Below are 27,734 nucleotides of genomic sequence, written 5' to 3'. Positions count from 1 at the left end.
GGTCGCTCACATTAATGTAGATCTCACAGACAGCACGGTTTATGACAGCCGTGGAGCAGCTCAGGTTAGTAGATCTACTACAGGATGGGGACTCTGGGCCATTGCCATTCCAGAGTCCTGGAGCAGTTTGCTCCATCTGCTCCTTGGTTACTCCAGCCCTGAGTTGGCTTTTTTCCTACACTCTTTCACTCAAAGGAACTACATAGAATGCTCAGTGGACAACAGAACGGTTATGCTTTAAATGCATGCATATGTTAGTTGCTTTGAGGGTTTATGTAGAATTAGAGAAAAATGCACAAAATACTCCTGTCAGAGAAGCCCAAAAGGAATTGCCCCCATACCTCCTTCCTCTGCCTATAGAGATACAATGGCGGTTTTTGGGTAGCAGAGGAATACCTGACATAATAACAGAGAAAACATAATGTACATTAAATAAGCAAATACGGCTTTTATCAACACTGCACTACACAGAACGAGGCCAGTCATTTCCCGGACGAGTCACCATTTGGAGCAGGAGGTCTTGCAGGTGACCGTTGGGCGCAGATAACGTTCTGGGTACAGTAATGTTCTTATTGATATCGATGTGGTATAACGGCCAATTAACTGTAGTTTATAATACACACATCTGGAAAGGCGGCATGGATGGGGATAAGCCACATTTTTCACCACAAAACCAAGCCTTTGCACAAACTACACATTGCTGCAAAACGGAGATAGCGAACATGCTCCAAAATCAGAACTCTGTTTAAGCAACAGTGCCCTCTGCTGGCATGAGATGTAATTGCACATGCGGGACAGTAGGAAGAAAACAAGGTTTTAAAAATAATATGATTCAGTTTCTAAGCTAATTCATAAAGCCAGTGACTCAAACACTTAACTCATAAAGACTGACACACAAATGTATGTATACATCAATTTTTTAATAACAGATCTGAACAGTTCTTAGCTTATATCGCTGATATACTGAAACAACGTGTGAGGAGGCACATCTTATCAACTCTTGTCTTTATCTGTGGTATGTTGTTTTTGAATCCTCTCCCTTGCAGGTGTTGCACTTTACTTTTATAATAACTATACGAACATCTAAACAAAACATACAATTAATCAGTTCTAAATTAAATTTGTCCTTTCAAGTACCATGCTTGTTAACATTCCTTGATCCACTACGTAATAGTGCAATGTAGTAAAAACAAAACAAAGGCATATGAATAAAATGATCCAGTTATTATACAAATGTATGCTATAAAATACTTCTTTTGGCACTTGCGGCTTGCAGTAGACCTATGTGGTTTTAACACAAGTCAATACACAACCACACGTGGCTGAATTTGGCAGTTCCCTGGCTCATTTGCATAACGGACACACAATTTGTGCTGTGAGAATGGTTTCACATGATGTAGCAATGCATTTTACCAACAGAAATATTTGCGTTGACAGTATTTTCATAGATTGTCCCCAAGGTCTTGAAACAGGAAAGCCAAACTTGAATTTTAAGTGTCCGACACATTGTATTGGTGTGGTACAGTTAAAAAGTTTTCTAAGACTGTTTTGCATGCGGATTCTTAGCACCTTATGAATCGAGGACGGATTATTCTAAAAGAAAATGGTAGCAAAGCACCAGGCTTTGGCCATCACTAAGCATTGTTTGTGGGAAAATAAAGCTGGCATGTCTTTCATATATTTTATATGCAAATATCAGACTTTATCCAGGATGCTTCCACCATCCTAATGTGACTCATGGCTTCTGGTTAGCAAACAGAGGTCCATGAAACATGCATCAGTTTGCAATAAAGTCGTTCTCCAAGGTTATTGTGTTAATTGGTATCCTTTCATACGTTACTATGTCTTAGAGTTGTGATTAGCATAGTGAGGAAAGCCAAATTGCGTAATCATTATGCAGGTATATTTTAGGGGCATTTTGCCATAAATTTGAGCCAGCTTGTTAAGACAGTAAGATCTCTGCAGAAGGTGCTCAGCACGATGCCACATCCCCGTGTACCCACTCCCTGCCTCCTTTTCTAGGTTCCTCATGTCTGTAGGTTTGACCAGCACACCCGATGGTCTCCCAGTATGGTTTGCAACCAAGAAATTCATTGTAATATCATCACAGTTTTGTGTCTGGTCTATCATGTCATGGACTGGAGTTGGCAATTGTTCAAAGAGCTGCAAGTAACGACGGTGGAAAAAGGCAGCCCCAATAAGTATCATGGAGTAGAAGTCCCCATGTCCAGTTTCTGAAGCCAGCAACTCATAGCTGCCATAGCTGTATATCCCAGATGAGGATGAGACATGTTTCCTTGGCACGAAACCCACAATTTGATCAGGGAATTGCTATAAAAAAAAAAAAAAAAGAAAAAAAAACATTGTATGAATGCTATGCTCTACTATTAAAAAGTTCCTTGAAATACACTGTTTAGTTTCTAAACAATGCAGTGTTATTGCAGGTGTGTAGGTAATTCATCCTATTTTTCAAATGTACTGCCATGTTTAAAAGGCATTCAACACGCTTCTGATTGGCTGCCTCGGTCTTCTGCTCATTTTAAATACTGAAAAATTTCTGAATTAACTTGTTTATCAAAAGGGAACACAGAGTTTATCAGACAGCAGAACACATTTCTTCTAACAGTTTGAAGCCGGAAGAAAACCTGTTTTTCTCATGTTGAGTTTTTCAAATGTGCAGGATAGACTTCAACACTTGATAATGAAACGTTACCCAGAGGAATATTCTTTAAAAGAAGAAACACATGAGACACACAAACTAAAGTGATAAATTCAAATCATATAGCTTAATTTGGAGATCCAAAATCATTGATATACTATGTAGTAGTTGGTAGGAACTAAACATTTAATTTAAGGCAAACAGAGTTAACAGTATTAGCTTCCCCAAATTCAAACCCTACAGTTTCTGATTTGTAAGCTCATTTGAGCAGGACCATTCTCACTTTTTGTTTCTGTAGGTCCAATTATGTTATGTAATGCATTGGGTGTATGTATGTTAGGACCATCCATCATGTTCTGTATGTACAGTGGGTTGTCAATAAACAATTATAATACTGATGTTAATGGGGACCGAACGCAGGAACACAGTCTGTGAGAAGCACTAGTGTACGTGTGTATACCACGCACACAAAAAAAGAAAGAATAAATGCTACAGTCTGTCCATGCCTAAGTCAAAGGGTCAAAATGAATTTTTGAAAGGGCTATTTTCCTGTGGAAGAAGAGAAGAAAGAGTGACAGACAAAAAAAGAGAAAGATTGGGAGGAGATGTAAAAAGAGGGAGAGCAAGATGGACAGATGAAAGAAGCAGATAAAAGAGCTGGGGGAGAGAAAAGAAAGAGCAGAGATACTAGTGGAGGAGAGTAAACAGACAGGGGACAGAAAAAGGGGAGAGTGAGTGAGATAAGGAACTAGGAAAAAAAGAAAGGATAAAGGAAAAAAGGAGAGAAGGAAAATGATCAGAAAGAAGAAAGAATTCAAAACAAGGACGAGAGAAAAAAAAAAAAAGGGAGAGGAAAGGAGAAAGAAAGGGAGAAACCGAGAAAGTCTTTTTGACTTTATTAACACAGATACAATAAAACAATGTCAATCAATTACAACATTGTAAGGTTATTTAGTATCTCACATAATACTCTGTCTATAGACCATTTCATTCCAGATCTTGTATTAGCTGGTAATAACTAAATTCCAGTTTTATTCTGGACACAATCAACCTTTTATAAATAGGCAGCAGACCAACACAGAAAGAGAGTAAAGTGCACGTAATGTGTATGACGGGTATACAAGTCAGTGCATAATATATACACAGATCAACCATAACATTATGACCACCTGCCAAATATTGTGTAGGTCCCCCTTTTGCTGCCAAAACAGCCCTGACCCTTCGAGGCATGGACTCCACTAGACCTCTAAACCTGTGCTGTGGTATTTGCACCAAGACATTAGCACCAGGTCCTTCAAGTCCTGTAAGTTGCGGGGTGGGGCCTCCATGGATGCATTCTGGTGCCATGTGTTCTCCAGGTAAGCGATGCACACGCACCCGGCCATCCACGTGATGTAAAAGAAAACGTGATTCATCAGACCAGGCCACCTTCTTCTATTTTATCATGGTCCAGTTCTTATGCTCATGTGCCCATTGTAGGTGCTTTCGGCAGTGAACAGGGGTCAGCGCAGGCACCCTGAATGGGCTGGCTCTACACAGCCCCATACACAACACACTGCGATGCACTGTGTGTTTTGACACCTTTCTATCAGAACCAGCAATAACTTTTTCACCAATTTGAGCTACAGTAGGTTGTCTGTTGGATTTGACCACACGGACCAGTCTTTGCCCCCCACGTGCATCAATGAGCCTTGGCAGCCCATGTCCCTATCAGCGGTTCACCACTTTTTCTTTCCTCAGAACACAGGTACTAACCACTGCAGACCGGGAACACCCCACAAGAGCTGCAGTCATCTTGCCTTCACAATTGTGTCCTTGTCAAAGTCGCTCAGATCCCTACACTTGGCTATTTTTCCCTGCTTCTAACATATCAACTTTGAGGATGAAATGTTCACTTGCTTCCTAATATATTCCACCCACTGACAGGCACCATGATAACAAGATGATGTGTTATTCACTTCACCTGTTAGTGGTCATAATGTTATAGCTCATTGGTGTAACTAATTTCAGCCTCAGATGTATTAGTATCTTTTATTTATATAGCACCAACAATTTACGCAGTGCTTAATACAATACATATATTAAAGTATGACAAGGAAAGAATTGACAGACTAAGACAACCCGATGCATTGGGTGGAGAGAGTCCTGCTTGCAATCTTGAGGGAATGGGGAGGCAAACATAAGGCTCAGAGAAAGGGTGAGAGGTAGTGCGGTGGTCGTATCAATGACAAGGAAGTTCTAGCAGCTAACATGGTATGCTTCTCTGAAGAAGTGGGTTTTGAGATGTTTCTTGAATGTTGGCTTCACTGTGGTAAAACAGTCCCTTGATTATAAACCAAATCTCTCTAAAACAATTATAATGAATGAAAAACTAAAAGCTCAAATTATAGGTAGCTTTTAAAAATTAGGATTATGCTAAAGCAGTGAAGGCATTAGTTCCTCTTTGAGCTTTCTAAAGGGTGATTAGAATATTATTGTCTCTATAAATCACCTTTCTTTGAGCAGATGTCTTGACTACCTTCCCAGTGAGCAGCCTGCAACTAAACAACTCCTCAACAAGTGGCAGGAATAAATGTACAGCCCATTCCCTGGTCATTGGGTTTAATTATTCATATAATGCTTAATGAGTAGGATTATTGATGCAGATTATGCACTCCCAGTAAAAAGAAAGTCTACATTAATTACCTGCCAGACTGAAAAGGCGAAGGAAACGTCGTAAGCACTAACAAGCGTGTCGTCATCCATCATTAGCACAGCTGTAATACAAATGGGATATCTTAGGAATTAATACCACATTACGTGCACAGACATCCATTCATTGCCTGCGCTCTCCAAAGATACAAAGCAGTGTGCAGATATCCATTGTGTTTGTTAGATGAAAGTTAATGCGAAGAGACATCTGTTCAGTGCAGAAAGAAGAATATGGAGCTCGATAGGGGCGGAGAACAGCTCTTCACAACCTAAAGCGTTTGCAGAAATTATATAGTGATGATTTGTCCCATGATTATTTAAATGTTGGGAACTACTCAGGTAAGCCGCACTGAAGGCATCCTATTCCTGCCCCGTATAGGATAGGAAGGAGGCAGGTTTCTCTGTATAAATAAATAATAAATACTTTGGGATCTTGTATAACAACCAGCTCTGGTACAGAATTGTAAAGACGGTGAAGTTAGCTGGAACGTTCCATTGGTTTCTAGGTTGACTGGATCACTTTAACCACTTTGCATCAAAGCACACTTCCCAATATTTTAAGTGTTCAAATGGGGTACTTTGGTGTTAGGGGTGCGGATACAGGCATTACTAGAGGCAGGGCTTTATCAAGACATTTTTACATGCAGTTGAGACCTACTGATTGCCATGTATAAGATGTTTCTAGGAAGAATAATGTATTCTACTTACAAAACTTTGTAATCATATCATTGGTATTTTCAGGGCTATAGAACACTATGATTAATGTAGGGCCTAGAGGACAGAGGGATTTGGGTCCAAAAGAAAAGGACACTTGGGAAATATGTTCTAGTGCTGATTGGCAGCTACCAAACAGAGCAATGGAAAAAGAAAAAGCAGTTAAGCTTGTGGCTCGCCAGTAAAAATCTTTCCTTGATGCCTCACCTTGAGTTTTTATCTCTGGAAATTTCTGTAATCTGTTCCTCATGAGGTTCGCAGTCTGTTTCTTAAAAAAGACAGGCACAGGATGAGGCCCCAGACTCTCCCACAACTCTTGGGGAGGGTCCTGCCCCACGTTATTCCAAACCACTACAATGCAGCTGACCCGTGGAACAGCCTGGTAGTGGTTCAGCATCTTAAGCAGGAGATCCGTCCTATTGTAAGTCTGCATGATGAGAGTAAAGGAATCTTCATTGGACAGGTCAGAGTATGGCGCTGCCCTACGGACACCCAGGACACCTTCATCATAAGCAGCTGGCAACAGGGCCGCAAGGGTACCTAGTAGAAGCAGCAGCAGGATGAGGACGGCACAGGATACACGCCGCATCCTCAGCTTCATCATCATCCTCAGGAATCTGTTAAAAAAAAACGAGGATACTTTCAGGGTAAGGTCCAAAATACATAGGTCTGTATACACAAATAAAAAAAAAATAAATAAAAAAAAAAACAACACAACTTTCAATTTACAGATTTAACTATATTATAAAGTATGGACTTTGGATCAAAACCTGTCCTGGCCAGCGGCTGATAAATGACGTACAAGTGGCTCCGTCCGGGATGCGCGCTATGGCTGTATGATATGCTCAAACTTTTGCAGTGTGTGACCACGCTGACCGAGTGCTGGCATATGACATCATTTCCTGGCGCTCAGACTCAGCCTGCATGTGGACTGCGAAGGAGCACACCACCAGACCCGTCACCACTTGCTGGACCACAATGGAAGTGATAAGTGTGTACATGTGTAAGTATCAGTATATGTAAACACGAGTATGTGAAGCTGGAGTTATGGGTACATATTATACACATGTATAAAAATGTAGGGTAGATTTGTACCTTTGTATTATATACAGGTGCGTATTATACCCAAGATGTTAGGTATATATCCACAGACTGTACCTCATTTTCAGAGAGCTCCTCTGATTGGATCAGCTGTCGTCAATATCCGAATAGTAAAGATGCAAGTATATCGTATGTAATACACATTAGGGTGTCTTAACGCTCTGATTCGGTTGCTTTGGGAATATATTTTTTTCCTTAAAAATTATAGATAATCAGTACGGCATTCTTAGGAAACACAGGAATGCCATATATTGTAGAAAAAGTTAGAGTTAAAATATACTTAAATGACAATCGTGCTGTAATTGGGTATAATACAAAAGAAAATGTTTGGGAATTCTTTTGTTGATAATTTTAAAACTTCATATAATCCCCAGAATAGAAGGAATACATAAATATTTTTTTGTAAAAAAAAAACAAAAAAAAAATAACTTGTGAGACGACATCTAAAAACAATAAGATAATGAGATGGGACTCCCCCATCCCATAAATGAAGACGGAAAGGGGACATGTCTATCAAAAAGAAAAGATGCAAGTCTTGTTTAGAAAATATTATTTTAAGTTCCAGAAAGCTATTGTGACTTTTTGTCTATTTCAATGTTGGGCCAATAAAGTATCTTCTCTCAGAGCAATACAGCTATATACATTTTCCACTTAAAAGGTAAGGTGTTAACTTTAAATGGTCTAAAATATAAATTTTTATTCTTGTAGGGTAAAATGGCACTATTTTACATGATATCTAAAATCCAGTGCAAAAAGTATTAAGGAAACTGGCCTAGGTTAATTAGAAAAAAAATTCTAATACAATTAATTTCACTAAGGCTATGCAATAATGCCATAATCATGCAACATTTATTTGTGGGGTCCTATCCATATAATTTATTGTTTAGCATCCTTAAGAAATACCTCCACTATTATGTCCTGGCCGCCGAGCATGCATTTCTATTTAATGTCTCTCTAACAATAGGCCTTAAAGGTTTCATACCCACTCCTGACTAGACACATAATAGATTCTGCAGCAGATGTTGTATCCATGTCTGTTTCTTATATGTTGCATTGGTGGAATAAATGGAACCTATGATTGATTTATAGGAAGTTTTTCCACTTCATCATTAAAGGGGTAGTATAGTCACATATACATGTACCCACTTCCTCCTAAAATACACTCAGGCTGTCATTGCTTCAGATCAAATGATTCTATATGAACCCATGACCAGCCATGGATCTCTGCAGCAACCTAGCAGGAATTGTTTTGGTATCCCAGTAAAGCAGTTAAGCATTTTTATTTGTGCCAAAACAATACATGTCATCTGGGATTAGGAAGATTAAAATACTTAAACATTGGTAATTTTTAAACAATTGGTAATTGTGAGCGCCCTCTAGTGACTCATTTGAGAAGAACATCTAAAACATCCAATTCACAAAAGCGAAGTTTGGAGTTTGATTAGTTTTCTAATGTGCAAAAAAAGAAAACATTTTCAGAATGACTCAAGTGCTTCTAGGCATTTCTCCTAGGGAACACCTGCCGGTGTCATTTGCTGGCTCAGATAGGAATAACCACACAGGTACCATTTCAAAGAGTACTAAACTCTTTGATGACTGTCTCGGTTTGTTATAGTCTTTGAATTCTAGTTTTGCCATTTGGCTTGAACATATGTATTGTAAGAAACGCTGTGTAGTTTGTTGGCGCTATATATAAATATTAATAATATAGTACAAATTGTTATTTGATGCCTTTTTGTTATGTCCCATTTGCCCATTGTACAACACTGTGGAATATCAAGGTGCTATATTAATACATTATAATATGTTAATGTGCCTCAAGGATTTAAATGACTGTGGCCATGTATGCAAAAAGGACAAACTAAAGCTTTATTGCCATAGATTATTATATAATATAGAAGGATTACATATACCATAGCAAGTTTCCTTCATTGATACATTTAAAATGCAGGTCAATATTTGACTGGAGATATTGACGTTTTTTTGTATCAATATGTTTGTTTACAATGTATGTTCTTGACTTGGCAAGTCCTCGTATTAACAACTTTTATCTTTCTTAGCTAAAGAAAAAAATACGCTTAAAATTGGTTTTTTAAACCCATCTGATTGGATATAAAGAAGAACTCTCACATGGTTACATGATAGCGTATGCAAGGATAAAAAAGTTAAACCACAATATGTTTTTGCAGGAACATAAACACAATCACCTACTAAAAGTAGTATGTCAAATAGACAAAAAAATAATAATAATAATTGAATTTGAGTATATTCATCACTAACTCCATAGGGTAATTGATTTTCTACTTATTCTTAGAAGGTTCTGTGAATTATTTTTCTCTTTGTGAAAAATTTGGCAACTGGCAAAATGGGGTTCTGGGTTCGCAGTTCCCGAAGGAATATGTGACCCCCTTACTCCACTCCTCAGTTAGAAGGCCTGAAATACTTGGCTCTTCCTGCACAGGGAAGGACCACTGGCACTGTTGTTAAAGAGAGAGAGTAGCCCCAAGGCTACTACACCTCTCTCACAAAAAAATCTTCAGGGGATCTGGTTCTACCATGGTCCGTTCCGTGATTAAAAAAAAATAATCTGATAGGCACAACGTAAGCAAATAACTGGATGTATTGGAAGCTACCACCATAACTCCATTGTTATAAGCCTCAAATTTAAGGCATAGAAATAGAACTAGTATGCTTGTTCACAATTTAGTTAACTCATCTGACCACCAGATATATAAAGTAATTTACTGTATGCAGAAATTAAAAGGGAAACCACAATAAACACCCCTACATTATTTTTGTATTTGCACTTTTTATTCATTTACTTTAAAATTAAAAATATATTACTTTGCAAAACTGTACTACATTATTGTTTATTAGAATTATTTTTCATTTTTGTTTAAACAATCACACACAAAAACTAATGGCTAATACAATAGATTAATTGTGCAAGATTAAAAATTGATGTTACCCCAAATAAATGGTAAAATCGATTCAGCCTCCTTACCTTTTTACAACAACGATGAATGGAAATCACATCTGAAAATCCTAACTTATTTAAAAGTTGCCCCCAGATTCTCTCTCCCAGCATCCAGGAGGAATGTGATCAATTGGGAAGTAGAATTAAATATTCCATGAGGATATAAAGTTAGAAACAGTTAGAGACCAACATCTAAACACATTCACTGCATGGATTTCCTGCAACAGCATTCCCACAATGCTCTGCTGCTTCCAGTGTATGCCTCTCCAGGCACTACTCGGATTACATGTCCCTGTCTGCTGTAAAGAAGGATTACCGTATTCCTTAGAATATAAGAAGCACTCAACTTTAAAAAAAAAAAAAATTAGAAGAGAATATATTAGGGCAAATTCTGAAGAACCTACCTACTCATCTATGCAAAATCTACTAATATGAAGTTAGACTATGGATACACTATCCATAAGGATGTTTATCTCTATCGTGAGACTGTAATCTACCTTCCCCCTCCTGACCTCTTGCTTCGCTGCATCCTGTATGACATCCCACAACTTGAAGCTGAACCTCCCAAGACTGGGCTTCTGTTTTCATCCCATCTCCTTTTTCCCATTTCCTGACATCTCCATCACTGGTGAGAACTCCACAATCCACACAACAGACCAAACCGGCTGCCTCACATCTAGTCACTGACCAAATCCCAGTGCTTTTACCTGATATAAAACCAGGCGGCAGAAAGCCCTCTTGGTTGATCAAGCCCCCCAATGTCCCGCTGCACAACAGGCTGATTACAGAGAATATCTTTGAACTCCCCAACTGGTTAACTCACCACCATAGACAGTATGTGTGTCAGATACGCACACCTGGGAACTGAGCTCTGGCTACCTGGAGCCTTCCCTTGCGGGAATCGGCCAGGACTGCCCACTGACGCCATTGGCAGTCCCACTGACATCACAGGAAATACCCCTATTTTTCTCGAGGAGGGGCAAAATGTCCTCCCCACATTTCCCTCTCCCACCTCAATAGCTCCTCCCCATTGCCCCCTGGATCAGGGGAGGGGCTTCGTAGTGAGAGGCAAATGTTAGTTACCTATTAATAGAGAAATGACAACCTGCGCAAATTGAGAACATTACAACACAATGAATGGGGTGGTAAAGATTAACCACAACAACCCCACTCTACAATTCCTGTGGTGTCCAGACAGCATTATCGGTGCTGCTGCATTTTTTTGTAGATGTAGTCAACAAAAGTTAATGTTTGTACCAAAGACTTAGTAGTTGGGACCAACAGAGCAAAAATCCATAGTATAAAACCGGGAAACCGGAGAGCACACCGAGGTTCAAGGGAGCACTCCCAGAAACAGGTGTCCGGAGTCATAAGCTTAGTTACCATGGGGGGGCTATGCCTTACTCAATAATACAAACCATTACCAGCCGGCCACAAAACAAATAAAAGACTCAATAAGATCCGGGCGCTAGCCACGCCTCTAACCACTCCCCCTAATCAAGGCCGTTCTCAACCAACCATACTACTGTGAACGCATTTACGTCACTAATTTCACTATCGCCATCTTTGATTGGGGCACTTTTGATCTACGCCCCACAGCTAAGTCTCCGTCAGCGCTTCAGCTCTTTGGTGAGCACGTTAATGGTTAAGTACATGACGATCTGCTTTCTGATTGGTTGTCGGTTGCTTGTGTGTCACTCTGTGTGTACTGCCGGTTCCCATCTTCCCCGGAAGCGGCTCGAGCCACTCGATACGGACCGGGATCGGTAACAGGGACCGGCTTACCACGGACACGAGACGTGGTGCTGGGGTCGAATCGCCTGGAAGGAGCTGAGGGGTGTACGGATCCCTGCCTGTGGAGTGTTATCGAGTGTTCCGGATATCGGGTGTTCAGGTCATCTGCTCACCAGGATGTTGCCGCTTTCTATTAAAGATGATGAATATAAGCCTCCGAAATTCAACCTGGTGCGGAAGGTGTCCGGGTGGATCAGGTAATCGTCCCGGGAGAGCGTATACACCCTCTGTTACAGGTTGGACATATATTTAATATACATGTATGTGTGCATGCGCATACATGTAGATACAGTGTGTGGCCCCTGGACGTACACTTCCACTAATATGTGGCGGAGGGATATTAAATCCAGTATGAAGGCTGCTGTACACGTGGCAGTTTTCTGGGGCTATGTTTGTGTCCATAAGTCACATATATATATATTCTAAGCGGTGGAATCATTATAAATGGTCCTGCTAATTGGTATTCTAGAACATACTTTTCACCCTTTCCTCACCACACTCTCTTTGTTTTTACCAAAAAACTCTCCCATTATTAAGACTTCCTCCTTGCCTTTCCTTCTCTTTCTTATTTATTATGCACATCATGTCCTTACTTCATTTATTTTTATCTCTTAATTTTCTCACCTCTCTATTGCTAATCACCTGGAGTTATATGATCAGTTGAGGTGTTGCATTGCGTCCTCCCGCTGTGCACAGGATATGATGTCTTTGCTGGGGTGATTCACTTTTTGTACAAACATTGGGAGTTGTGTATAGAAAGTGGTTCTGTTGCAAAGATGGGGGGGGGTGGCGGCCTTATCGTCATAGCAACCAATGATGAGCCCAATTTTTCAAACTTTACACCATCACTCGTATGTATATGTGTGTCCCTTGGTACATAGGACTCGTACTCTTTCATATATATAAATTATACCCGTCACAGCATCTAATTAAGTTGTAAGCTTGTCATTCTGTATCTGTCCTAATATCTCTCTCTCTCTTCCGCAGGTCCATCTTTTCGGACTCCACATCCAGGAACCTCTTCTGCTTTCTATGTTTGAATCTGTCCTTTGCGTTTGTGGAACTTTTCTATGGAATATGGAGCAACAGGTAACACAATAACCTAAACCGTTATCTACACCGGCCCGGGAGCTTATTTTCTTACAGACTCACCTTTTGGATGAATTCATGCAGATTTTTAATCATCCCAGAACCAAGAACCAGGGAATATATTTTTGTGTCCAATAGTCCTGCTGTATACGTGTCAGGCTAAGTTGGTGTTCGTTTCCGACTATAAAAGCCCTATTGTACCCGAATTTCTATTGTATGCTGATTGCTGTTGGCGCCTTGCCTACGGAGATCATGTTTCTTATCCCTTTATCTTCCATCTTTTGAGTTCTTACAGAAACGCGTTGTGGAAATAAGGAGCGATACATACGGCTTTCATTTTTGTGGAGCCAAGAAGAGGTGTTAAAGATAAAACGATACAGGATGAAACATTTTAAGCGGAGTCAGATAATGGAAATAAACTTATGCCAATATAATGCATTCTTGGGCATAACCTTATTTAGTACAGGTTCAAGCAACCATGCTAATTAAACCATTATAACGGTGGCGTGTCAGATAAATAAAGGGCGGAAAATGACCTTGTTAGGTTCTCCATGTCCCTTTGATTTGTTTTTCTATATGAAACTTTTTTAAGCCTTGTCTCGTTTGGTTAGATGGTACTTTGTAGGGCTTCTGGTCCCAGCCCTTTATATCGAGAGGCCAGTGGCAAGGTTACGTCGTCTGTCGGATCGTAACCAAACCTTATGGCCAGTAGCCATCTGGTAACTGAATGATCTGCAGTTGTGGTGTAATGCACCAGTAGTTTCAAATCTCATCGGGAAGTATCCTTATATGAGGTTATAGACCAAATCCATGTCCTACACGTGTTTCCGCTACCCTACCATATTATTTATTTCCTTCCCATGTCACTAACCCTATCCTTCCCTGTCACATGTATCTGCTTCCAAGTTTGTTTTGTGAATGCTAAAGGCTCTTAGGGTTGAAATGTTGCTTGTATACTTGGCAAAGAAGTCATATGTTTCCCCGAGCCATTAGTAATGGTTCTTTTCTTCATAAAGTTGTTTAATACTTTAAGGTTGTGTTATGGCAGTAGGATGACCTGGTAAATAGAGTTCCATGGTCTCCTTTCCAGAATACAGACAGCAGGCTATGTAATATCAAGGAAGGAGTAGTTCCTGTATGGGTTTTCATGTAATATTTTAGTACTGCCCCTCGCTAGGCCATGTACAGTAGTTCCTGCAGACCCTCACATCCTTGCCCGGTCCCAAAGCTCTGACAAGCTGGCTGGACCATATGAAGAATGAAAGGAAAATGGTGGATCAGGAATTTTTTACTGCTTTTGTGTTGGTTGTGAGTTGTGACTAAAGGAGTGAATCACGACAATGCTGCGCCACCCTGGAACACAACTTGCGAATCGCATTATATGTGAGTGGGGCCTCGTAAACCTAGCTTCTTTTAAAACCTAACCTGTAAGTGATAATCGTCATGAATATAGTTGCATTAGATTGTCGGCTCTCACTCCTATACCGACGGCTGCCACCCAAGTTCAATTTAGGTTGTGCCACCTTATCATAGATTGATTTTTCCGTAATCATGGAAGTGCAGTTTTGTCATTCAAAGCTCTAGAGATTTGTCCAGTGTCTAAGCATGTAGGAATTGGTTCCAACACCGAGAGATTGATATTCTTCACCTTGGATTCCTACACGTCACTTTAAATGCTTAGACACACCAGACGTACTCTCTGTAGCTGCAACACTTATGTTCTAAGAAACTTCTTCACGTTTACTTAAAATATTGTAAATCGCATGTTCTGTCTTTGAAACTATAACACCGTTCACAATTCAGGATGAAGGTTTACTTACTGTATTTACTGTAACATATTATAATATTTACTTTTTCAGGAACACATTTCCTATGAAAATCACTTTTACCTGAACAGCATGTGATAATTTGCATGACTTAACATAGAGTTTGATGGCAGATATGATCCTTGAAACTGATCTGCCTGTTATTCCTGATGCGAGACTCAGACTTGGATCAATCCTTGGACTTGTAGGTTCAGGATAGCTTTATGCCTACCCAATGCGTGTTTAAAAATTCCCTCACTGTTTTAGCCCCTACCTCTTGCCGGGAGGCTGTTTCGCTTATCTACCACCCTCTTGGTAAAGTAAAACTTCCTTACATTACATCTAAACCTCTGATCCTCTAGATTTAGATTATGACCTCTTGTTCTAATGTGTCTCCTCCTTTGAAATAAACTTCCATTTTGTGTAGTGGTTTTACAAATGGTTGGTATCAAAAGCAGATGTTGATAATTGTGTAGAGAACCTGTGCTTTTATCATATGTCCCAAGTACACTCCGATGTTCTTACTGCAAAGCTGCTCTCACATTCATGGCTCCAAGCGAGTCTTGCAGACTGTTCTTCTAGTTCATTATGTGTCATTATGTTATTGACTTTTTTATTTGTTTCTTTGCTTGCAGCTTGGGCTTGATCTCCGACTCTTTTCACATGTTTTTTGACTGTACGGCTTTGTTAGCGGGACTGGCAGCCTCTGTTATCTCTCGGTGGAAAACGAATGAAGCTTTTTCTTACGGGTAAGATTTACTTTGTGTATTTGTCCTGCTGAGGTCAGGATGCTGGTTGTCCGCTTTAACTTTTCAGGAGGCACGTACATAGGTCAGGATATCAACAGCCGAGCAGAATACGTTCTGGATTGAATGTACACCATCTGTGCCGTTTGCTGTCTTTCACATGTGTTAGTGGAATATAGGGCCATTAATAAAAGCCATGGTGAAAAAGCCCTCCCTTGATCCTACCAGGATTTAAACTGCTGCCCTCTACTGGACCTCAAACTGTCCAATGATTTGCCTGCTACTAAATCCAGTGGTCTCTACTTGCTAACAAAAGCTCTTTCTTCAGCTCATAATTTGTTGGCTTTCCTACTGCAGTGTTTAGCTGACTCTGCCCTAGTCTCCAGTCTTCCATAAAATCTTAAGACCCACTTCTTCAGCAAAGCCTGTCAGCTATCCGATTCACTTTACATTATATTTATTTATATAGCGCTAGCAGATTCCGTAGCGCTGTTACAATCAGTGGAATAGTTTTAAAGTCACTCACAATAACTAACTGGAACAAAAGGAGAAGAGGGTCCTGCTCTTGCAAGCTTACAATCTAGTTGGTAGTTGAGGGGAAGTGAAACGGTAGGAGAGGATGGCTTGGATGGAGATGAGTTGGTAGGGTACAGATGGTCTGTTGAGGTTGTTGATCCTTCAGATGGCTGAGAGTGTTAGGAGGAAAGGTTGTACGCTTCTCAAAACAAATAGACTTTCAAAAGCTCTGTGAAAACCTGACGGGACGGGGAAGTGAATTCCAGGGAAGGGGTACAGCACGGGTGGAATCCTGAATGCGGGAATGTATAGCCTCCCACTGCACGTTCTTACTCCGCAGTAAATCTGTACGTAACGCGTTCATTTAATCAGTATTTACATTAAGATACGGTGGTGTGGTATGATCGACCTCAGACATTGGCCCTCCTCCTGCATTTCTCGTTTTGTGTAATAGACCACCACCATCTGCGTTGTAAGCCTGTTTGAGCAGGGCCCCCCTTCTCCAATTTCATTTCAAGTACAAATATGATATATGATGTACTACTTGTGATGTGCTGTTTGTCCGTTGTGCAGTGCTGCAGAATATGGTGGTATTATATTATTATAAAGAATACAAAGTAGTAAGATGTCAGTTACTTGGGAGGCCAATGTATTCATAACTACTTGAGAATAGATTTTAGGCTTAAAAAAGATCAAGGCAACTTTCTAAGCCAGTTGTACATTGACTTAGTCTGTATTTGCTCAACACTAAGGATCTCAACAGTGGAAACAGGATCTCCATTATAAAGACCTGCCTGGCACATAAACTCTTTTACTGCAGTTGGGACTTGTGTTAGTTTTTGTAATCTTGTTTTTGGTTCCGTGTGGTCTACGTAGGGTGCTTAGGACTTTGAGAGTAGGGTGTGTAAAACCAGATATTGAAATACTGAGTGGTGGGTGCAATTGGTTATAACGTATTTAAAGGTACCATGCTCTATCTCCCCCAGATTTGTCAGAGCAGAGGTCTTGGCTGGGTTTGTCAATGGCCTGTTCCTGATTTTCACAGCATTTTTCATCTTCTCTGAAGGTGTGGAGGTACGTAATGGAGCCTTTCCTATTTATATAGCTCCCCGAAGGTGTGCGCATTTACAGTTTTCATTCTTCATACTTTTATTTTTAAAAAAATCACAGAATTAAGAACCACGTGGAATTTTAAATTATAGAGTTTACCTCCGTAAGACTTGTCATAATTCCAGGGTCAATAATAAAATATTGTTAAACATTATTACAGAGGTCATGGTGACAGACAGTTTGATTCTATTACTTTTTCTTTTTATTCCCATTGTTTTTTCTTTGGCGTTTGCCCCACCTCCATTACTTTTTGTTTATATCTTTTCGTTCATACGGACAGATGTAATGTAGAGCTCTTCTAGGAGGACCTCTGATAGAGTCATGGGCCTCTGCAAAGATGTACTACTGGCTGTAGCTGCTGTCTGATACCAATGTGATGTCCTTTTAATGATTTGTTTAGTAATTATTTGTAGTTTGTTGTGAAGTTCTATGGCATTAACTGTCCTTTTATTTCATCCACTTATTATCTGTTGGATATAGCACCGCTATGTGTGTTATTTTAAGAGAAGGTAATCCAGCTGTTTAAAGGAAATATTTCATACTTGTGGGATTTCTAGTATCGTAACAGCTGGTCTGCACTGATAAGCGTTTAACCTATTGAAAACTTGAGTAGACAGAAATGTTGTTGCCTTGAACCTATAGTTGGGTAGGTAACATACTAATATGGATGTCTCGTGTTCACCGCATTTTTCTGTAATATTTATTAGGCATAGGATGTCTTTAACACTCCATAGCAGATGTAGAACAAATAAAATGTGCAGTAGATCTGAATAACTACTACTGTTATGTACCATTATGCAGCGAGCGCTGGACACCCCGGAGGTCCATCACGAGCGTCTCCTTCCTGTGTCCATTCTGGGATTCCTTGTGAACCTCGTTGGGATATTTGTGTTCCAGCATGGGGGAAGCCATGGACACTCTCATGACGGTGGTAAGGCTGCATTATTTTTCTTTTTGTACTTTACTAAAAATGTCTCAACTTTTCTCTTTACAATTTCAGTTACTATTGTCGGAAATGGGATATATTTGGGGAAAAGGGGGATTCCATGTGAAATGTATGCTTGTTCCCTTCTATCACTTAAATGTGGTTGAATACCAATTATTGACATTAGTTTGTCCAATATTTAACCCTGTTCAGTACTAGAATCAATTTTGTGGGACTGAAATTTTGTACCGAAATGTTTGTTTTATTAAAATTCTCAATGCATTATAGAAGCAATCTCAAAAGGCATTATAAATGTTATATGGTCTTCTGGGAGCAGTTTCTCTTGCCTTATATCTTCCTTCAATTCCGTTTTATTATATATATATATTATATAATTCCATTCTTCACTTGGGCTTTGTCACAAGTTTAAAAATGATCCTAAAATCTCTAGCGACATTAAGTGTGTACTTGCCTTCTGCTGTCTTGTCTAAACAGAAGAGTACACTACACTTCGTGGTCTCCTCTTTACCATTATTGGTGCCAGTTATTGACCTACATATTTCAGTACTTGTGTTACAATCCACTCATGCTCTTCCCTTCATTTGCTTTGTATTTTCCAGCTCATGGTCACAGCCATTCCTTATTTAACGGTTCCTTAAGCCACGGACACAGTCATGGAGGGGGTCATGGGCACAGCCATGGGGAAGGCCATGGACACAGTCACGGTGGAAACCACGGCCACAGCCATGGAGGAGGACACGGCCACAGCCATAAACAAGGACATGGTTTTGATTCATCCTGTCCTGGTAGGTCAGAAGCAATCAACATCTCAACACTGGACAGGTGTAACTGAAGAGTCTGTTCTTTGCAAAACTTTAGAACCTCTAAAAGTTAAATTAATTCCTTCCTTATTTTACACAGAGGACATTTATTTCATTTTAAGTAGTTTTTTTTTTCGGTTCATGTGATTATTTTATTTATGTCATCTTAATACTATTGGTTATAAAGTATAGTCAGTGAATTTTGACATCGTCCACTCTTGATCACTTTGGGAGTCTTCCGTTTTTTCCCTTTTTTAAAACACATCTCAGTGTATTAAATTAATGGTATAAAATGCATTACTATGAAATAAATAGGGAAGGAAGTGGGTAGAACTCTGGATCTGGAGGACTACAAACTCCATAAAAGCATAAAACATTTTAACAATTTTCATCGCTTTGCAGGTGCCTCAGTCACTAGAAATTGTAGCAGATTTATGACAGGAACCCATGATAATTACATTTCTCACCAAGCTTAAAGCAGTACCCAGATAAAGTCTATTTCAGTCTATTTGATGCTAAGCACCTTGTGTAGTCTATTCTATGAGTAGCGCAACAAACTGGTGGCCTCCTTCCTGTTTACGCATTTTCTGGCTGCGGCCATCTTGCCTTCGAGATGGTGCACTGGATTTTACTGAACCACTCCTGGGTTTGATTGGCCCCTCTGTGACAAAAAGTCTCCTGGGTGTAACGTATTACTCCTGCTGTAACTTGGTGTGGTGCAGGGCCTAAGGATTGCTGCAACGCAGAATTCTTTGTCGTTGAAACCCAATTCCTGTCGCAGACCCATTATTTGTACAAGGCCTTTGTGCAGAAGCTGAGGGTCTTTTTATGTTCTTGGGATTCATGTTCCTGGGATTTCATGGCTTTTTTCCCTTCCCAATTTTAGATGAGCCACCTGCAGAGCACAGAGGGTCCAGCAAGCAGATTTTAGAAGGTAAGTTATTAATTAAGCTAACAATATAAAAGCGCAATCTCTGCTTTCAGTTCTGCTGCTGGTGACAACAGTTTGGGCACTGCTGCTATTTTTATTGATCCATATAACAGTTTCAGGCATCTATAGCGCGTAGACAACCTCTGTTGTCCATTAGTTCCGCCGGGGCTTCACATCGTGCAGACAACCTCCGCTGCTGTCGGCACTTCCACCAGGGCTTCTATGATGGAGCACCGGAAGGTCACATCACCCCAACGCTCCATCATAGAAGCCCCCAGAGGAAGTGCCGGCAGCAGCAGAAGTTACCAGAGAGGAGGCTCCAAGTAGAGCCCTGCGCGGGGCGGTTTTTTTAATCCTGCTCCCGCTGAATTTCTGACCGTTACCGCTCACTCCCACAATGTGTGTTCCACTTCCGCAACATATGTGGTCAATCCCGCCCACCCTCTTACCAGCAGATTTCCCATGCACTCCCGCAAGGCTGCCTTAGCGTTGCTCCCACACAGCGTCTCTTCTCTTGTTCCGCCCAGTGGAGTCACGTGAATTTACGTCACTTCGTGTGACTTCGCTGGGTTCCTGGTCGGCAGGACCCGCATCCCAATGCAGTCCTCTAGATCCAAGTCCCCTGCAGCACTGCGGGGGATCTGGATCTTAGTCTTATAGCCAGACCTATATTTGAGATTTGATTATAAGACGGCCTTGAATATAAGACGGGGGATTTTTCAAAGCATTTGCTTTGGAAAAAAATCCTTGTCTTATAATCGAGCAAATACGGCAGTTCGTTTTTACTTAACCTACTGATCCTCCAACTAGTCTAAAATGCCTACCGAGTCATCACAATAGTTAGAATTTGGCCCTTCAAAATGTATAATTTATGCAATTAACTAACAGCAACACATCTACAGACCTTCCACCCATCACCAGTGATGGAACGTGCAGGATCATAGTATCCAGCAGATGGCAGACGAGCATTGTTTTTGCACCATGCTGCTTAAGCAAATCGTATCGTTACAGTGAACTAAAGTCTCCGTATCTTGAACGCATCAAGATTACTAGGAGAAATAACTGCTTTAGTAAACATGAAATAATTTTCAGCACATGTTAAATTCTTGTATTCCATGTTGCTTTTTGCAGGGGTGTTCTTACACATTGTTGCGGACGCGCTCGGCAGCGTTGGGGTAATAATCTCCACTATCCTAATGCAACAATATGGGCTGATGATCGCTGATCCCATTTGCTCAATGCTTATCGCTATGCTCATCATGGTCAGGTAAGCGGAGCACAATTCACAAGTTACCGTAAAATCATTGACCAGAGTCTAACATAGGCAGTAGGGCTGCATGCATTTTAGAAGGTCTTTTTTGTATGACGTTTAAAATTTTTAAAAACCTGATTTCGTAGTCATCGTTTTTAGACAGAAGGGTCAATTTCCTATTAATTGAGAGACGTTGCCTTAAGAAAGAAGAAGGAAAAAAAAAAGCAAGCTATGTGGCCCATTTGGGTGTGAGGGGAAAAAAATAATACACTAAAGGGTTCTTTAGTAAACTGATGTCTCTTCTAGCACTGAGAGAAAACCATTACTGAATCTACTATTTTTATTATTAATAATATTTATTAAGTTAAATGGCCTTGACTTAAGGTTGTATTGGAATCCTGGCGCAGGGAGGAGAATATAGTGAAAGTGACAGGGGAACAGAACTGCAAATGAGGAAGTATATCCAAAAAAAAATTTTCACCAGCTACAGATGGACAGTGCCGTGTCATGCTAAGCATTAACCCCTCTGTGGCCAGGCAGCCAGCCCTGGCATGTGATCTGGATAACATGTAAAAAAACTAAAAAGTTCAGTGCACATAACAAAGTGATACCGGATTGTTGGTTACATTTCTGTTGTTGTGATTCTGAAATTGAAGAAAGACTTGTTTGTTAATCAAACAAACATGTTGGAAATGAAAATGTCACATCAAAAAGAAAAAAAAAATGATCAGCTCTATTAGCCATCGTGAAGAGGTCTTGGACTATAGTGCTGCTTTTCCATAGGAAGAGTTATATTGACCATGTGACCATAAGGATCTCATCTCATTCCGGTTCTACGCTAGCCGTCAGACAAATAACATCCTCTAGCATAAGTGTGTGAATTCTGAGTATGCCACTACAGTGTGGATCATGCATGCACTTTATAGTGTTACGGTTCCTCGCCATATTTCGGGGAGTTTTAGTTGGGCACGGTTTCGTGTTTCAAATTAATGTGTGTTTCCTGCTGCGGGTTTTTTGTAAAAGACAACACCCATGTGCAGGGTTATTTTTCCTGTTTTACATTAGAGGACTTATGGTGTATTTAATTTGAAAGTTACAAACCACAAAACGTCTAGTTCTTAAGCACGCCACCTGTGGGCATAGCTCTAGGTTGTATGATCTTTTAAACCGTTAGCGGCTCTCGCATGCAAACCTAGTACTTGCAATGACAGCTAAATTGCATCTCTAGCACACGGCCTGCCTGAGCTATCTCATATAAAACTATATAGTGCACAGATAGAAAGACAAAAAATACCGATAAAGGTATACGGAATACCTGAACGGCAATGCTGGCCTTAATAGTGACTATGTCCTTTAAGTTCCATACATGAACTATGACCGCTAAATAGAGAGAAAAAAGGATTTCAATGTGTTTTACCAGTCCCTTAACTAGTTGTATAATTGTGACTGTTTTCATTTCAGTGTGATCCCGCTGCTAAAGCAGTCCATCGGCATCTTGATGCAGCGGACCCCTCCTTCTCTGGACCATGTGCTTCCTCAGTGTTATCAGCGGGTATGTCATACCACGGCTAACTTAACTAGGCTTCTGGCAAAAAGACCATGCTATTAGTATGTTGTTTGTACTTAATAATATTCCTGTAGCAAAAAGATCATTGACTCAGTTGACGTGCATTACTTAAGTGCTACTCGTTCTTCATCAGTTTTTGTTACACATCCCTAAAGTCTTCATCGAGCCAGACCACAATATAACTTCAGGTCCTTACACCTGTTTGTTATGAGATGGATTAGTAAAGAAAACACTGTTCCATGATTCCATCTCTAGGTCTAATGTACAAATAAAAATAGTTGCCATAGCATAATTCTCCACTTTATTCTTTAGACCATTGATGTCATCGTCTCCATGGTATCCCTTGTTAACTAACTTAATCAGGCAATTTATAGAAAGTATTCTTGTCTTTTACAGGTGCAGCAACTAGAAGGAGTCTACCATTTGCATGACCCTCATTTCTGGACCCTCTGCACAGATGTTTACATTGGGACTTTGAAGCTGGTTATCGGTCCGGAGGCAGATGCTCGCTGGATTTTGAGCCAAACACACAATATTTTTACACAGGTGAGCACATGGGGGTTCAGAAAGTGGGAGGCAAGGCTCAACATGGGAGAATAGCAGCTTTCATGCCAGACTGAAAGTTTTGCTTAAAGGGCTAGGAATAAATAGATGAAGGCATTACCTGTCCTGCCTGGCACCAAAAGGAACGCCAAAGAAAACCTAATGTAGGTGCCTGCAAAGGATCAAGTCAGGGTGTGGATGCAGCCTAAAGTCCTGTTCTTTACGACACTTAGTGGCTTCATGTGGAATTACAAAGAAGCGCAATATTCAAATCATTTTGGTGGTAGTTCTGAATCTTGAAACTAGAGTAGCTGAGTGAGTGGTGCTCCTGCCCAGCTGTGTCTTTAGCATGTAAACTGTGTCTATGCCCAGGCAGGGACTCTGTGTCTGTAAAGGAGCAGCTGCTAGAAGGAGCGGAAGAGAGCAGACCAAACCACTCTGACAGCAGAGGGGTGACATAACTAAATAAAAGCTCTCTTTTCTGCACTCCCCAGACTGTCCAGTTGTTTTTTTTCTGTTTATGTCTAAATGTAAAAATGTCATAACATAAAACAGAGCAAGAATTCAGCGCATAACCAGCAAATACCATTCAGAAATGGCCTTATCTATTAATGCCTTATCTAAGGCATAAATATTGGATTTTAGCAGCAACCTGGGAATATGTGAATGCCTTTTATGCTATTTGGGCTCTGTTCTTCTTTCTTTACATATTTTTGGATGACATAATATGGTTTGTGAAAAAATGCCTTATTTCCCTATGTCTTTGCCAACCTTGTATGCTTTTGAGTCTGATCCAGTTAATGTTTTTCTTGTACCTCTCCATGCAGGCCGGTGTCAGACAGTTGTACGTTCAAATAGATTCTGCCGTTATGTAACCATCAGATAATCTTCTGTGTTGGACCAAAGAGCTAAACCTGGACATGCTCTGATAAAGCCACTGCAGGAATGCAACCATTGGGACCATAATCTCCTGTAAATTTGATGCCTCTGTAAAGAGGGGGGTTCCAGTTCCTCCATGCCAGATCTTTATTTGTAAGTTTCCTTTTTATGAACAGACGTCATGTTGGCTATCGCCTTTTCCTCCACTTTACCCCTTTTACCTCAAAGGATCCAGTCTGTGAACTTGATGCCACTTTACCTTGAGACCGAGTAACATGTTCAAGCAACAGTGATGAAGTGACAACTACTTCTACTGTAAGAACCAAATCCACGTGTCACCACACCATGGAGGATCTCTAAGGGAATCGAATCAACTTTGTGTTAGAAGGCACTAGCCACACATGAACGGCTGTTCTCATCCAAGACAGGGCTTTTGTGCAATGCCGGGCAGTTTCTAAAATTCCAGCACCGTCTCAATAAAAGCGGTTACAACTTCAAACCTTCCTCGCTCTGAGAGGAGCGGGTTACTGTATACTCCTTTTTATAGAAACAACCCATCTTTAGGAACTCATCAGTGTTACAAAGCAGATCTAGTTGGGCTGCTCACTGACGAAAGCAGACATGAACTCCGTTCCATCGCAACAACCATCTTAAGACTGTTCAATGTGAAACCCTTCTGGGAGTCCCAAGTGCCTTTTTACACCGTCCTCTGGATGGAGGTTTGCGATCTCCGAAACGCTGACAGTGAGGTGGCGGCTGTGGCGCAAGTCCACTGACGTACCTCTCGTCTAACTCGGTGGGGAATGTCCTCTTAAGTTTCTCCGCTGTATTTACGATTCCTCTGTAACAGACTCCAATTTTAAAAGCGATGTATGTTGTAAGGCAACGTCTTTATCATGAAACTAGTTTGTGGAGCCCTCTGCTACCCACAAACTTTCGTGTGTTCTTCTTTTTAAACCATTCAAGTGGAAACCATTAAACAATTTGTGCTTCACCAATTTTGTATCCAACCTGAGCACAAGGGCTAGAAAAATGGTGAATCTAGAATGGGGCGGTTTTAAGGGATTTTCTTTTTTATTATATTTTCCCCAATAAGATTTTAAATGGTAGAGCAAGTTGATTTTGTGGGAATGGTTCATTTTTTTATTTTTGCTAGGAGCTGAAGTCATTTTAACCACATGTGCCATGAATTTTTATTTTTAAGCATGAAAAATTGGATGTCCAAAGAGCTATAATGATGTCACAGTCCATGATGTGTTTGAGTGACAATGTATGACTTGGACAACACTAGAAATAATGTGAACTTTCTGGCTGCACAAAAAAACAAGACATTTTGCGTCTTATCCCTCCCGCTCATGTTTCATATATGGATTTGGTTATAAAGCTGAAAAACCCCAAGATGCCCCCAAATAGTGTACAAAAACTGTCGGGAGGTGCCATCGTACCATTTGACTTGTTAAAAATCAAATAAAAAGAGCTGGAACAGTGCTTCACTCTGTCGTGGAGTTTTATTCAATATCTGGGAAGAAGTTTCTAGTCAGGGGGGTAAAAACATAAAATGAAATTATCAAAAATAAAAAATCTGTTCTCTAAATATACAACTCTTAAATGCTATTAAAATTAGCCCTAGTGTAGTTAGTGGCCCTGTCGGGGCTCCGGAATGAGGACAGGGTGGCACAGTTTGCATGGTTATTCCTCCCCTTTGTTTTTCCCCTCACTTTTAGTGGAAGGACATACGGTCTTGCAGCTTCACAACAGGGAGAAACTAGGTGAGCTCATGGGAAGGAAGTAAATCAGAATGCTGATACCGCCAACGCTATAATAATATTCATTGCAACATATACTGTATGTGCATGATTGTGTAATATATATATATATATATATATATATATATATTATATATAATGTATATAAATTAGAGATGTATACATAAGCCATTTCCAAAAGTAAATGTCATATAAAAGTGATTCATAGATTTTGTATAAGGTTTCAATGGTTTTACCCAGGGAAGTAGATCTTACTTCCAGGATCTAGAAGGGGCATAGTTCATAGATCTTGGGTAAGAAGTGTGTAACTTACGATTAGCAATTCTTCGAACAAAACCATAACTCGGTTGAGAAATGTACTTTTTCCACGTTCCACTGTGCTTTCAAATTTTAAGGTTGATGGGCAGCATCAGCTTCTAATTTTTACAACCACGACCAAGATGATCTGTTCCTTTAAATGCACCTAACGTTGTCCTGTCTAGATGTAAACTGTACATCTTAGAAATAAATAACACTTACCCGAGAAACTGCAGCCCTTTTGCTGCCTCCCCCCTCTGTCTTCTGTCCATTTTTGCCATTGATTGGCTGTGGCTGAACAGTGCTCCATTGACATGAATAGGAGCACTTATTTGCACACTGAACAGACCTCCGGATGCAGTATTCACCGGTCTAGCACTGGAGGAGGTTAACTTTTGGCCCATCTGATCTGCCTATTTTTATTATTTGTTTGCTGTGAAAGCTCAAAGGCTCATGTTTAAAACCACTTACTGTATTAACCTTTACCACATCTGCTGGGAGGCTGTTCCAATACATTGTTGATCCTGTGGTTATTCTGACTGTTCTCACAAAGGAATTTTTCCCATCTCTGGGTGACATGCAATTGCATAAAAAAAATTTTCACGTGAATTATGGGCATCTTGGGCACATAGACCAGGGTGGACATGAATTTATATAACTGCAAATGTTCTACATGACGGCCTAGGTGGTTGCTATCTTTAGTTTCTTCCTAAATGGTAATTGTGTGAGTTGATTAATAATATGAAGGCTCATACAATCATATCATGTATCTTATAAACTGGTTAACCGCAGTGTACACAAAGGAAGAATTGTGTAAAACCTTATATTATGTCCTTCCTATATGCTAATAATGTGATGTATTTAGTTCCTGCCAGTCCTTTCTGAAGAAACCAATTCAGTATCCTGAGGTCATATATTAACCAATAGCCCACATGTTATGTCAAAAATAAACACAATCAATTAATATTCATTTTGAATTCTTAGTGGAACAGCCCTCCAGAATTTGTTGGCAGATAGGAACCATTTGGCCCATTCTTCCTGATGGAAAGACTCAAACTGTGCATCGCTTAAATTCCCCCACTGCGCTAATCTCTTATGCTTGGGCTGCTGTTCCATGTATCTACAGCTCTCTCAGTAAAATAATGCTTCTGTGCTGTACATGGCTTTATTCACCCATGGGAAATTACAGATGAATAACACATTATAAAAACTATTTACATGGGACAGCCCTGATTTATCCTGTGTGTGTGTAGGCAACGTGGATTAAGGGGCCGGTTGAAGAGATCCTCTAATCCCCCCCTGTATGGCTGTTGCAGCAGAGATGGTGACCTTGTGATGTTCCAAAGAGTGTTTTAAGGTGGCTATTGTGTATGATGTGCAGGTAGTCCATCCTCTGGCAGCACCCCCAACACAAGTGATCTGGACATATGCAAGCGTATACGCCAGGGGTGTCCAACCTGCTGCCCTCCAGCTGCTGCAGGACTACATCTTCCATAATGCTCTTTCAGCTAAGGGGCTGGCTGAGGAGGATGGGAGATGTAGTCCTGCAGC

The 27,734-nt window shown here is 40.3% G+C and overlaps 2 protein-coding genes and 1 long non-coding RNA gene across 6 annotated transcripts in view; 2 read left to right on the top strand and 1 right to left on the bottom strand.

The window, feature by feature from the left end:
- Positions 1-27,734, top strand: part of LOC128499871 (uncharacterized) — a 374,046-nt gene that overhangs the window by 42,825 nt on the left and 303,487 nt on the right. Inside the window, exon 1 of one of the 4 annotated variants that reach the window (XR_008354820.1) lies at positions 2,332-2,365. The exons of 2 other annotated variants lie outside the window; for them this stretch is intronic. This is a non-coding gene — a long non-coding RNA (uncharacterized LOC128499871). Of the gene's footprint in view, positions 1-2,331; positions 2,366-6,311; positions 6,325-27,734 lie in introns of those variants that run through there. One more of the 4 variants, XR_008354822.1, reaches the window with a different exon arrangement.
- On the bottom strand, positions 1,787-10,489 carry EXTL2 (exostosin like glycosyltransferase 2). The gene is made up of 4 exons (XM_053468831.1): positions 10,170-10,489; positions 6,272-6,681; positions 5,345-5,415; positions 1,787-2,331 (listed from the first exon to the last, which is right to left on the bottom strand). The coding sequence occupies exons 2-4, from the start codon at positions 6,669-6,671 to the stop codon at positions 1,840-1,842; spliced, it is 963 nt and encodes a 320-aa protein (XP_053324806.1). The 5' UTR covers positions 6,672-6,681; positions 10,170-10,489; the 3' UTR covers positions 1,787-1,839.
- SLC30A7 (solute carrier family 30 member 7) lies at positions 11,747-25,608 on the top strand. The gene is made up of 11 exons (XM_053468828.1): positions 11,747-12,133; positions 12,924-13,025; positions 15,466-15,579; positions 17,079-17,166; positions 18,004-18,133; positions 18,748-18,933; positions 19,835-19,882; positions 21,011-21,146; positions 22,593-22,683; positions 23,095-23,244; positions 24,069-25,608. Exons 1-11 carry the CDS (start codon positions 12,054-12,056, stop codon positions 24,114-24,116), a joined length of 1,173 nt encoding a protein of 390 aa, XP_053324803.1. The 5' UTR covers positions 11,747-12,053; the 3' UTR covers positions 24,117-25,608.

This window comes from Spea bombifrons, chromosome 6 (assembly GCF_027358695.1).
Source record: "Spea bombifrons isolate aSpeBom1 chromosome 6, aSpeBom1.2.pri, whole genome shotgun sequence".
Classification (NCBI taxonomy): domain Eukaryota; kingdom Metazoa; phylum Chordata; class Amphibia; order Anura; family Pelobatidae; genus Spea; species Spea bombifrons.
This window is presented reverse-complemented; position numbering and strand designations above follow the sequence as displayed.

Excerpts from the sequence above, each read along its gene's own strand:
- EXTL2 (XM_053468831.1), bottom strand. The coding sequence starts at position 6,671 with ATGATGATGAAGCTGAGGATGCGGCGTGTATCCTGTGCCGTCCTCATC. Across the intron at positions 5,416-6,271 it reads TCCAGAGATAAAAACTCAAG|CTGTGCTAATGATGGATGAC; the intron begins GTGAGGCATCAA and ends TTTGTATTACAG. Across the intron at positions 2,332-5,344 it reads TCGCCTTTTCAGTCTGGCAG|CAATTCCCTGATCAAATTGT; the intron begins GTAATTAATGTA and ends TTTTTTTTATAG.
- SLC30A7 (XM_053468828.1), top strand. The coding sequence starts at position 12,054 with ATGTTGCCGCTTTCTATTAAAGATGATGAATATAAGCCTCCGAAATTC. Across the intron at positions 12,134-12,923 it reads AAGGTGTCCGGGTGGATCAG|GTCCATCTTTTCGGACTCCA; the intron begins GTAATCGTCCCG and ends TCTCTTCCGCAG. Across the intron at positions 22,684-23,094 it reads TTCCTCAGTGTTATCAGCGG|GTGCAGCAACTAGAAGGAGT; the intron begins GTATGTCATACC and ends TGTCTTTTACAG.